Below are 13,698 nucleotides of genomic sequence, written 5' to 3'. Positions count from 1 at the left end.
CGCTGAGTTATTCAATAACATTTTTCTGTATAGCACTACCTTCTGTTTTTTTTTACTTATTTCTTTGTCTGGCTCACTGAGATGGCCGTACATGCTCAATTTCATTTTTTAAATGGTTCTTGAGCTGTGATAGGAAGAAAGCTACAGAAGAAAGACATGCCCCGGAGAAAGGACACACCACTTAAGCTGGCATCTTCAGGGGTTTCTATACCATAAAACACATGTTACAAGCTTAATGAGGCCTCCTACCACCAATATAGCAATTCAGTAAAGGCCAGTAATAGTTCTGTCTACTGTGTAATTTGTGTTTCACAATGCTGGGTCAGAAAATATATTTTTATACTATAAAACACATTGCAAACTAGTATTGTGATAATGTACCCTCGCACCACCAATGCAGGAAAGGCCTGTAGTATTTCTGGCTACAATGTGATTTACATTTAATAGACCCTTTTATAAAAATGGCCTTATTGCTGTGAAATGCTTTCACTATATTGCAAGGAGTTTAATACCACAGATAATATGCACTGAAAAAAATGTGCATTTGCAAAAGAAGCAGAATGCTGTTGGGCAGCTGTGCTGGCAATAAGCCTATGTAGGTTTTGGGGAAAAAACTGCTCTCTGTTCAATTGAAAAAATAAATAAATATTTAGTTCTTGCAGGTGGCTAATTTTGTAACTCGGAATTACTAGAATGATGTTCTGCAGGAGCTGTATTATTAAGCATTGTGCCCCAGCCTCTCACTCCCTCAAAACTTTCCCTGATCAAAGTCCCTAGTATTATACACAATTATTTATTTCTATTATTTCCCTAGACTGTCCCTGTTACACTAAAACAGATGCTTGTGCCTCTGTATACTGTGTAAAATCATTTTCGGTCAAAAATCGATTTCGAGCTTAAGGGATCATTCAGGTGACTGTATTCATTTTATTGGGTCCGCAAAAGATTCGGACAGCACACCATTGTTCCATTCCACAGCCCCGAAAAACAAAAAAAAATAGAGCCTGTCCTATTCTTGTCTGCATTCGCGGACAAGAATAGGCAATTCTATCATAGTGCTGGCCATGTGCAGTCCGCAAAATGGGGAATGCACCCGGCCGGTATCCATGTTTTGCAGATCCGCAATTTGTGGACCGCAAAACACTACGGCCGTCTGAATGTGCCCTAACACAAAATGACTTTTGATCTTTCTGCACAGGCATCTCCGTGCCTGCTGCCGCACCGATTGGTTGATGAGGATGTTTTTCAGCCTCTAGTCCAATCAGGGTAATCCTTCCCTCCCCACATCCTTCTCGGTTCATGGGAGCATCCTTCTTCTTTCTCCCTGGTGGTTTTGCCCGCCAACATGGGCAGTAAAATGGTGCTGCACGCCATTTTAATTGATTCATCTAAAATGAACCTGAAAAGCTTCAGGTTTGTTTGGCAGACACATTTTTGTGAAATTCATAATGAACCTGGTTCAATACGAATCAATTCTCTCATCCTTAGTCTACTTATAATTTATTATATTTTGACAAACAGCATACAGTTAGATGGTCACAAAATGTATTCTCAATGTATATTTATATTTATGATCATGAATAATTAGATATTGTTTGCAGGCCACCCTATATTGAGACCACGCACCACCATAGAGCAAGTGCATTACATGTACAATAGTGCTTCTTGTTACAGATAAAGAATACAAAGCGCTCAGGCATTGTCTATGGCTTCATATAATTACAGAGGGTATTTAAGAGCTTTGAATTTCTGCCAATTAGAACAGACAATTGTCTACTTTTATCAACACCAATCTGTCTGCTTATACTTGGTGATATCAGAACTGGGAGGCCAATTACCATCTACAGCACAAAGCCATCTATCAGCCACTTATCAGAACTGTCTCTTTCAAGCGTGTAATATGAATGTTGGCTACAGCCTCTCCAAGCATTGAGAGCTCCCAAGACAAGAGATGTCATAGGTTTCAGTTTCTTCCACACATGAGGAAAGGCACTGAACACAGATCCTAGTTACAGATACTGCATAGTGAAAGGCAACAGAAAAAAAGTTGCCAAAGTTTGTACAAAGCGGTTGTGTAGTTCTGCTGTTTTAGTGGCTGGTGGGAAAACCTTGTATTATTATCCTATATCTTAATAGTACTAAATGTGATCTTGACAGAAAATTATTAGCAGAAGATTATTGAAAACATATCAAATGCCTAGAATCCATTCAGCCTGGAAGGTCAATTATGGGCATTCTTAGCAAATATCAGCAATGTGTCACCGATATTTTTTTATTTATTTAGTAATAAAATACATTGCCTGATTTTTTCATTTTTTTCTTTGTAATTTTCTTTTTTTTCCAGGGAATATGAAAGATTAAATAGAATGTATCATCAGAAAATAACTTTGTTACTTTTTTTTGTTTTTTTTCCATGTCACTGTCTATATTCAAAAAAGTGTATATAATCCTACAATTTTCACACTGGCCACTAGGCCTAATAATAGATCATATTTTCCTGTTCTGTACAGGTAACTTTTCAGTAGCTATTATCATTATCACAACTGAATTACAATAACAAGTAACACCTCTATATAGATAACACAGGATCCACCATTCAGAATAGGTGATATCACAGATTATCTACTCCCTCCTGAACTCTTCACAGGTCACAGAGCATGGCAATAAAACTCTCACATATATGTCCCCTTTTGTCCATTGTGTCTATGGCCCAGGTATCTGCTCTCAAAAGCCAGGAAACCTGAACATATTTTAGGCCTAGTGGCCAGTGTGAAAATAGCAGGATTATATACAAATTTTAAATATAGATAGTAACATGGAAAATAAAACAAAACCCCTCCAATTCTAAAATAAAAAATGTTACCTAAAAATGTGATTAAAGCAATAGGTCATTTTCGGGTGACACTTTCCAGTATTGTCCACAAGATGGCGCTAATAAAAAGTTGTAAATTCATCCTGGCCCCTCTCCCAACTGATGACCAGACCTCTTTTACCCTAGTGCCTAACCAAACTGCAGGATAACAAGTTGCACTGGATAAACTAGATGTTACTTTGGTACTAGGAGGGTGACTAGCGGGTACTAGGCCTTCCATACCCTGTGATGGAGCCTCTTTTTTTGTGTAGTCCCTCACTAGCACCCCTGATTTTGCGATCAGATTGGGGTTTTCCACTTGTATTACATTCAGTCACACCTCTCTCTGTACTGGGCTTAGCACCATCAGCACATTACAGCAGCCAATTTATTCCTTGCACGGAGGTTCTGATCTTCTTGGTTGACTCCAGTGCAGTGATGGCCACAGTTCTGGAGATGACATCATGCTCATCTGGATGACATGCACAGGTCATTCAACTTCAGTGGTCACTAGCACTCTACCAGATGCCTTTGTGGGTGCCCTTCTTCACACACCCGTCCCAACAACAGCATGCAATAATATTATATTCCAATGAAAGGCAGTACTTGTTGTTTACTGCAGCAATAGATTTCTCATCTATTCATCCAGACATAAAAAATTTGGGTAGGAACGTAGGATAGAATCAACTCACCTCCATAAGTGGTGCGGTGCACGAACACAGGGCTGGGTCCCAGGATAAACACGTTGTCTGAAGTGTAGTCTGCTCAGCACTCGCCTGATAAGCATAGAATGTCTTTATTTCATCTTCGGACATAAATGAGATAAAAACATAGCGCCAACAGGTTTCAGGCAGAGGAGCCATTAGTCATGATATCATACATAAAAGATAAAATGAGTTTAAATGCAGAAAAGCAAGGCATGCATGGAGAACAACACTTTGGAAAAATCTGACATGGAACAGGAGTGTGCCTATAGAGAAAGCACTGAAAAACACAAATAGTAACATAATGTGAACCGACAGATCAGTAAAAAATGGTTATAGAGAATAATGACATAATTAATAAAAAAAAAGTTTCATCCGTTTTGAGGTTTAACGGCTGCCCATAGTCAGTATTCAAAAGGCTTCACATCTGAGGAGAACCCTCCTCCAATCGCCTCCTCGTTTGGGTCGGTGCACTTTTTCAGTTGCTTTCAGCTGGAGTGCACTTGTATCTCCTTGGTGCATATTCACAAAGTGTATTGCATCACCGGACAATGCTGTCCAGCTGTGCTTGGAATAATGGAATGTCTTATTCCTGTATAAATAATGCAGTAAAGACTCAGTGAGGGGCCAAGAGAAGATGTATGACTCTCAGGACAGGTGAGTGTATGGCTGACAAGGAGAAGCTTGCCCCTCCCTGCCCTGACATATTTCTGGACTGCTCTCTCTGACATGGTCAGTGTGGCTGGAGCCAATGCCATTAAGTGGTGCTGAACATAGGTAACCTGATCAGAAGGAGCTGAGTGAGAGACGAGGAAAGAGTTCAGTCATTGAATTTCCACCATAGACAATATTCTGAATCTGTTTCATTATTACTACTAGAAATAACAACACAAGTGGGTCTGTATCTGAACAGGACTATAAAGGTCAAATTTTAAAGAGGTGAGTAGATCATATTTCCATGCAACTGTTCCTTTTTATAATGTCAATTTTTATTATATTTGTTAATTAAAGGGTCACTGTCCTTTCAATAAACTTTTGATATGTTATTGAGTGTTGAGACTCCCACCGATCTCTAGAACGAGGGAAGAAAAGTACGAGCTTTGTGCCTTCTCTCCTTTCACTGAAGGACAGGAAGCGAAACAGACTCAATAGAAAGTGTATGGGATCTAGATGGGGTCTAGAGATTGGTGGGGGTCTCAGTGTCCCTACGATCTAAACTTTTGATATGTCCCTCTAACATATCAATGTATGTACAATGCCACTTTAACGTATCAATATCTGATTTGAAATATTTGCTATTTGTAAACTTTCATATAATGGAATATAATATAAACTAAGAAACAATGCAAAAATAAATATCACTGTAACCTGCTGTCTCATAAATAATGTATTTGACCTTTATATAGGATTACCCACCTGGACCTGAATTCTGTTATGCAAATATCAGAATCTACTATGTCCTGCTAGATGTTTCTATCATTCATCGCGAAGAATGAGGAAATATATAGCTTATTGTAAAATTTAATTTTAACATGGTCAAACTGGTAAAAAACATAGTAATTTTTTTTTACCAGATTAACAGACCTGTGATCAGAGATATATATAATTTTCACAACCGGAGAAAGGTCCTCAAGATACATTAACATAGATGAAGCTAGTATGCTCTGATGTTCTAATACACTATAAGTGACCTGCAAAGTTTGTATATTAGAAAATAGTGCCACAATTGTCCATTGGCTGAGTCTGGTATTGCCAGACCGTACATTGAAACATCATCTGTCCTGTCCATGGATGGCACAAACACTTTTTCCCCCTACGTAACCACAGTCCTGAGATCTGTCCACCTTGAAACAGATGGTTCTGTAAATGGTTAGAGCTCTTCTAATGCTTAGTTCATTCAGCTTTATTTGTACAGTCCTGGAGAACTCATTCTGTCACAAATGTGTACAGGTTTTCATTTCCAATATTTATTGGAAGATGTGCATATTTTTCCTGTGTCTTCTGTTTCACATGCCAAGTTAGTGGAAAGTGTAACTTGAGGACTGAGTGTAAATAATGGTTGTAACTCCAGAAACTGCATAGGTTAGGAAAGTTACTTGTCTTTGATACTCAGGTAACAGATCCTTCATGTCATGTTACAGATCCTGTTTCCAAATGTGCGGATTACACTGAAGATGCCCCTTGGTTTGTAATAAGTCAAAGCTCAGAGATATGAACCTGTATGTCACATAGGACTCCTTCTCTTTTCTCCTCTGGTAGTGGTCCCTGGATATGGCTAAACAACTACTCTTTCTGTGGATTATGCTGATGTTCTTACCACTTAAAAGCCAAGGTAATAATTAATCATTTTCAAATGAATTATTATTTAGTGTTGTATTTGAAGTTTGGGAGAAAATACTATTTTTTCAATGCAACAAGAATTCTCAGGAGATAAATTGATCTCTGATCTGAAAATTCATCTTAGCTTCAATGTAACACTGATATCCAATGGAACAGTTACATGGTAAAGAATTGTACTCGTCATTATAATTTCTTTTTTACTAACCCATAATTGGGTTGGATGGAAAAGACAGTGGATTCTCAGTGCTCCAGAATTTTATTGCCCACCTCTCTTCTCTTGATCCCCCACTATGGTGGACCTTGAAAACAAAGCAACAAAGAAAGCCCTAGTAGATGTTACCCTTCATATATCTTTATATATATGTGTACTGTTTTTTTTTAATGAGGAACAAAAACTAGATTATATTACTATTAGTCATTGCTATTGGCTGGGGTAGGGCACTAATAACCTCCCTTTCATGTAGAAGAGAGTGGTGGCCTCCATTAATAATCAATACAGCATCATTTGTTGTCAGTAAGGTCATCTCCTGTAGACACAATTATTTGCAACAAACAAAATTAAAAAGCAAAATAATTTAAGCATTTTGGATAGTTTGATTTTAATTTTGAACGATTAGGTAGAGCCAGTTACAGTACTATTGTGCTCCTCCATGCATAGTAAGTTTGGCTGTGCTCACATTACCTGAAGTTACAATTTTTCTTCTTTAATGGTATGGATTAAAACAGCATGATCCAGGAAAACACTCTCAAATAACACGTTTAAGACTTTTCCGGTCCTAACTGATGATTATAGATAAGTCTGAAATGCGCTATTTGGGAATTATAGCCTGGATCATGTTTACACCATGTTGCTGTTTTTGACATTTAAACACATACCATTAATGAAGAAACATTTAATTATCAAGTGTTCTTTCCACATTCCAACTTTTCACCGGACCTGTGCACTAACTAGAAATGAGCTTGATCTGCTTCTACATTGTTTGCTCACAACATGCCTTACCCTTCAATGACACATTTGTATTATTTCCTGACGTATACCTCCAAAGAACGCCTGACTTATGCCACTGTAAATATACATCACCTATCAACTTCCATGTAGCAAAATCTATGTCATGCGGTACTGTTGCCTTCGACTCCCATTTTCACAAATCGTATATCATGCCGTTTTTGTTGTTTGCCTTCTAGTCTGTATGTAGTCTTGTATGCTATTCTACAAAGCCTGACAAAGGCCAGAAGGGCACATTTTTGCCCTTTGTCAGCTGAATAATGGCCTGTGGATATGTTTCACATACAGATGTGTCCATCTTTACCTTTCTTCTTGGCTCGAGATACTTTGAGATGAGTGGTCTGAGAGGATTAGCTTTGAAAAGGAAAACTTTTGCATTTCATCAGGCGCTTTGTTGTTCAAATACTTTTAACTAACAATCTAACAATAAATAACAACTTTGAAGTGTATCAAGTTACTGTCATGGTACAGCATTGTATATGTACTAACTTTTCAGAATATATTACATTATGCATATTATACATGAAGGATAAACATAATTATCAAGCAGGAGAGGATTATGAAACATAAGACTATACACTTCATTGTGGGGGAGGGAAGAGAGTGGAAGGGATGGGAAAAAGGGGTATGTACTTCCTGTCGCACTGTAGTTTCCCCCCAAAAAAATGAAAGAAAAATAAAATTAGAGAAAAAATAAAAACAAGAAAACAAAGAAATGGTAAGCTAAAGGACTCACGTCTGGACATCAGCCAGAGTCGACCAGTTGCGAAAGGCTTGTGAGCCTTTAAATAGAATCCAGGGGCCCAAGTCTTAAGGTATTTCTCAGTTACTCCCTCATCCTCCGCTGTGAGTCCCTCCATTCTACGGATCAGCTCAAATGAATCTAGCCACTCTCTAAGGTGTGGTGTATCGGGAGACTTCCAATATCTAGGTACAACCAGGCGAGTGGCTTGCAAAAATAATCTCAGTAGGCCCTTTTTCAGGGTAGAGATGGTCCCAGGAGAATTGATAACACAGTCTCTTTAAGGGTCCATTGCAAGGGGCTGCAGCTCATCTGGTTGTATAAATTATTCAAGGCCGTCCAGAAGGGTGCCACCCAAACACATTGCCACCATATGTGGGACATAGTACTCACCTCCCTGCCGCAGCGCCAGCACAGATTTGGACATGAGGGGTAGACTGAGTGTAGAAGTGCAGGAGTCCTGTACCATTAATTATGATTTTGAAGTTCTTCTCCTGGAGTCTACAGCTAATGGATGACTTGTGTGACAAAATGAATGCCTTCTCCCATTGGTCTCAGGAGAAAGATCTCCCCAACTCTCTCTCCCATGCTGCCACATACTGTAAGGCAGGGAAGATGGTGTTCCCCCGTTCCCCTGGAGCAACCCATAGACCAGAGACACCTGATGCATTGGTGGAGTGGATTGAAGGCAGACAGATTCAAAAGGGGTAAGGTCTCTAAAGAGAGTCAAAAGGGGGCCCAGAGAGGAATTAAAGCTTTGAAGTCTGACATATTGATACCATGCCCCACTACTGCTCCCCCCAGGGAATGAGTCAAGGGGACGCAAGGCTAAGTCCTTGAGAAAGTGATGTACCCGAGGACTGTCCTCTTTCATAAGACCCAATATTGCTGATTGCCTCACTCCGAGGAGGGAAGTCTGGGTTATTAAACACAGGGGTCATGGGTCATGGGTCCTGGGCGGGTATTTAGGCCCAAAGACACCGCATATATACCCCTGATTTGCAATATTCCCATTGTTAGCAAGGGGAGGTGTGGGGGTCTGACCAGAGCAGATCCTGAGCTGGCTGTCCCACTTCCTGCCTTTTAAACTGAGTCCATCTTTTAGATGATCCAAAGTGGAACCAATCTTGGACATATGAAAAGATTGCGGCTTTGTGGTAAAGTTGTAAGTCAGGAAGACCCACCCCTCCCCTATGCTTAGCACGGGTTAAGAAACGTATACCTAGTCTAGGCAATGTGCCTGCCCATACAAAATCCAGGAACATTGAGCAGAAGGCCCTAAAGAATTTAGTTGGTAAGGGGATGGGAATAGTTCTAAAGAAATATAATATTCACTGAAGAATATTCATTTTTAGAGTTTGAATCCTGCCAAAGCAAGATAATGGTATTTTCTTCCAAGACTGGAGATCTTTCTTAATGTCCTCAATAAGGGGGGAGAAGTTGGTAGAGTAAAGATCAGCTAATCGCGAGGGGATAGCCATACCCAGGTGAGTGATATGTCCCTTTGCCCACTGTAAGGGGAATTAAGACTACAACATAGATACAGTAATAGAAGGTATACATATGTTAAGTATTTCAAATTTGTGGAGGTTTACTTTAAAGTTGCTCAGGGCTCCGAAGGACGAGAACTCCCTCAAAATATTGGGGAAACCAATATCCGGGTTAGAACAATAGATAAGGAGATCGTCTGTGTAAATAGCTATCTTGGACTCCAGTTCCCCCAGTTGACTCCTTTGATAGATTAATTGGCCCTTAGGGCCCTGGCCAGGAACTCCATGACCATGATATATAACAGTCGGGAGAGTGGGCACCCCTGCCTGGTACCATTATGGATTAGAAAGGGGGAGGACAAAAAGCCATTGACACGAACCTGGGCTCGAGGGTTGTTGTATAGAGCCAGAATGCGGGTTACCATGCAGGGTCCCAAGCCAAAGGATCTCAGGGCTTCCCTCAAGAAGTTCCAGTTCACTCGGTCAAAGGCTTTTTTAACATCGATCAAGATGCATTCCCTAATTTTCTAGGTCTTAAGGTCTGTGGAAAGATCTGCAAATTTCACTTTCAGGTTAAAGAGACTCTCGTAGTAGGATTGGAATTGCTGCAGAATGTCCTTAGTGGCGTGAATGCGGCCTCCCTCTCTACGGTTAAGAGTGGGGATGAAATAGGTAGCTTGTCTGGGCCTCAACATCCTCACCAACAACCTGCCATCCTTGTTCATGTTCATAAAAAAGTCTCTTGAGCTTGTCTCTAGCTCCAAGATATTTTTGATCTATTAGTTTCCTGAGGGCAGTCCTCGTGTCGCACAGCTCCTGGTAGGCCTCAGAAGAGAGGGAGCCTTTATGTCGCCTCTCCAGCATGGATAGCATTTGAAGAAGAGTTTGAATCTCTGCAGACTGCATTTTCTTAAGTATAGAAACGTGCGATATGAGTCTACCCTGTACCACACACTTCAGGGCTTCCCACTGAATTATGGGGCTAGAGGTATCTACTGCGTGCACCTGCACAAATTCCGAGATAGCTTGCAATTTGTATTTCCAATTGTATGGTTGCAATTGTAGTTTGGTGGAACTGTAAATAAACACATAAATATCTAGTTCCGTATACAGTTCTAAACACAATACTAACAATATGAACATTATATAACAGTTTTAAATACCTATATTGGCCTCTTGTTCCCATAAAACTCAGCTCTCAGTGGAGTGAATGTCTCTTCAGCTCCTGTCTCTGGTGAATAATGATTCTAGCAGCAGAAGCTGGGGGAATTCCCAGACAGGCTGTGTGTGAGGCTGGCTGTGATTGGTGAAAACTCTTGCTGTGTGAGAAGCTGGCTGTGATTGGTCTAGACTTCTGCCCAGCAACAACAGATTAACACTATGCTTTCTGTTGTTTTTGCTGTGTCACTGAGCTTACCTTACACTATAAAATGAATCTTAAAGGCATATTATCTTTTCTGCTTCTGTGAACACAAAATATATAACAGTTATATGACATCTAAAACATGATGTCACAGTAAATAACTCTGCTTTTGTCTTTAACACATAAACATAGGAACTGTATTATTAGCAGGTTTAGCTGTATACACATATAAGCTATACTAGTGACCTAAGACATGCCTTACCTGGCCAGCTACAAGCTGTAAAGGCAGAATTGGAGGGAGAGCTGCAGTTCCACACGTCCTACTCCGCCCCCCTATCAGGCGCTTTGAGTAATGCAAACTTTTTTTTCCCCAAAGTTGGTAATCTTTACTAATCTCAGAATATTTTGAGCCAAGAGTAAAGGTAGGGAAGGACACATTTGTATAAGGCGGGAAGTTCCCATAGGAAAAACATATTGTTTAAACACATTGCGACATTTGTTCTAAGCTAATTATTTTAAATTGTTTTAATTATTTTGAAAGTGACGTTTTTATGATACAGAAGACAAGAAGCAGAAAGTCCTATAGCTATAGTGTGGGCTTTTAGATTCACTTCTAGAACTTACATCATGCTTGTCAAAGTGGTCACTGATATGGGAAAAGGTCCAATGACATGCATATAAGGCTGAATTCATGCCATGACTGTGGTGCATATTCAGCTTATACACTGGAAAAAGTCACAACGTATATGGGCGTACGGTTGCATATGTCTGGGTAATATGTATGTACTGTATATCTTTGATATCTACTATTTAGAATGCGGCTAATGTTCAGTACATTTGTCTTTTTAACTAATATAGAGAGCCAAGTATTAGAACGAAGCAATTTGGAAAAGATCCTTTCTATCTGGAGGTTGAAATTGAGGCATCCTCTGTCCATCATGTCTAATGTAAAGACAAAACTAAATGCTACAGATTTACAAACCTTGCTGGATAAAATGGCGCTTAAGTTTGAATCACTGTGGACTGCACCAGACCAAGCTTCATCATTCTTCATTTCTCCAAAAATCAAAGTAAAACAAAATCGCCTGTCTGAATTCTTACACAATATTTCAACCTATTTGCAGAATCAAGAACCTCATGAGCAAGAAGATGAAAGATGGGACAATCTAGTCACACAGTTTCTTCAGGTTCCCAAAGAAAGGTCTTCAGTACTCCCACTTTTCAAGCTTCAGGATTTTCTTGTCTCGCTGAGAGGAAGTCAAAATTGGAGCGTTCTCCTAAGCTTCATACAGAGCATTTTTAGATCCATTAGCAGCAACCAGAATGCTGCTCAGCTTTTAGGACAGAACTGGGAAATGCTCAGCAGGCTGCTGGACACACTCTTTCAAGCTTTCCTAAGCCGTACTATAACTCAGACCAGCACTACACTTCAAGGAGTGTTATGTGCCCTTATGGGTCACCGTAACTGTGGTTTTCCCCCTGAACAGTTTGCAAGGCTCTTGGTGCCATTTGAGGCCAATAACTGGAAGCCAGTAGTAAATGTGCAGTCTGGGAGTTCTGTTCCACCACATGGGAGTTATAGACCTTTTAGCATGCTAGTTCAATCCTTAAAAGACAAAAATTCCACCTCTAGTAGGCCGAGTCCTGGGTCAGCAAAAGAGGAAGTTCAAAATGTCTTAGAAATATTATATCGTTCCAGGGAAAAGGAAAAAGAAACCAAAACTGCTGATTTAGACAGTGCGGCAGAGGATGTTGTTTGGGAAGTATTAGAAGAACTGCGCTACAGTCTCATGAAGAGGATGGAGAGGTCTGTATATGACAACTTGAATAGGAAAGTGTCCCGAATGGCAGGGACACTGATGCATAGAGTGTCTTCAGTAATTGGGATACCACATGCTGATCAGAATGGAAGATGCTCAGTTGGTGAGTAATTTTTACTAAAATATGCTGTGCATCATTATGACTGGTATTGCTGCTTATCATACACTTAACTTACAGGCAAATATTTTCTTCATTTCAGGGAACCTGCAACAGCTACTCTTGTGGTAAGTATAAAAAACAACATTTCAGCAATGCAATAGAAATTATTGGCAATGTACTGTAGATATGGCTCATACAATTACAATGCCGTGTAGCTGTCAGCTCACCTTCCTCTCAGGGTCTACTAAGGAAACAGGGGACCATCCCATCCTCAAAAAAGTTCAATCAAACCTTTATACACAAAGTAAGTCACAAATATTTTTTGTGCTTTTAAAATGAGCAACAAGAAAAAATTTTAAATACTAAAATTACTGTATAAATTACAACACAGGGTCAGTTGCCTTTTATGGTGTAGTTTCTTTTAAAATTGAGGTCTATGGGTGAAAATCACCCTCAACCTGATCTAAAAGCCATGTGTGATTCAGCTGAAGATCTTATCAGCTGTAATCAGGATCATAATCCCTGACAGACAGAGCAGAGAGGAGAACGAGGCAGCTCTTTACCTCAATGATCTGAAGTAACTTGCCCTTCTGTGTGATTAGGACAGGTTTTGTGTGTACTAATAGGACGTCAGCCATTTTATTTCCCAGTGTCATGAAGTACAATGGATAAGTAAAAGTGTTCCAAAGTTATTGACATGTCAAATTTGTAAAAATTGGTCTGGTCCTTAAGGTGAAAAATGGCCGTGTCCTCAAAGGGTATTTTCAGTAATTTTATTTTCTTAATTCCCGGAGAACCCCTTTAAACCTGTTAATCTTATAGGGTGCCTAAGGGTTCAATTTTAAGAATAGTTAATTGAGCATTTTAATCTCAGCAGTTTGTGGATCACCACCAAAAGGGTTGTGGGAAGACAGGGAGAGCCTTCCCACAGCTGGTATATCAGAAAATTGGCTTAGTCGACCCTAGCAACCAATCAGACTGATAATTTCATTTTATAAAGGAGCACTGAAAAATGAACGGTTCCGATTGGTTTCTATGGGCAACTAAGCTAGATTTCCTTTGCACCAGTTTTAGTAAATCTCCCCTATGTGCCTGGTGTATTCTTTGATCACTTCTATTATCTAGATTCCAGCTCATTTTGGCTAAAAGAAGGGAAGGGAAGGGAATAGGGAAAAATAGCACAGGAAATAATATTATGAATTTAATGGGAAACATATGGGTGGAACTTAAAAAAATTATGGATATAAAGGGCTATCTGCACTATACACCTATTTGGAAAAAC

General features: G+C 39.7%; 1 protein-coding gene across 1 annotated transcript in view; it reads left to right on the top strand.

Annotated features, from left to right (window-relative positions):
• Window positions 1-11,434: 11,434 nt before the first annotated feature.
• STRC (stereocilin) overlaps window positions 11,435-13,698 on the top strand; it is an 83,983-nt gene continuing 81,719 nt past the window's right edge. The window contains exons 1-2 of the mRNA XM_040415349.1: window positions 11,435-12,419; window positions 12,517-12,541. Coding sequence (XP_040271283.1) covers window positions 11,435-12,419; window positions 12,517-12,541 — 1,010 coding nt within the window. The remainder of the gene's footprint in view (window positions 12,420-12,516; window positions 12,542-13,698) is intronic.

The sequence above is a fragment of the Bufo bufo genome, chromosome 1, assembly GCF_905171765.1.
Source record: "Bufo bufo chromosome 1, aBufBuf1.1, whole genome shotgun sequence".
Classification (NCBI taxonomy): domain Eukaryota; kingdom Metazoa; phylum Chordata; class Amphibia; order Anura; family Bufonidae; genus Bufo; species Bufo bufo.
The sequence above is the reverse complement of the archived record's forward strand: the minus strand, read 5'-3'. Positions and strand labels throughout refer to the sequence as shown.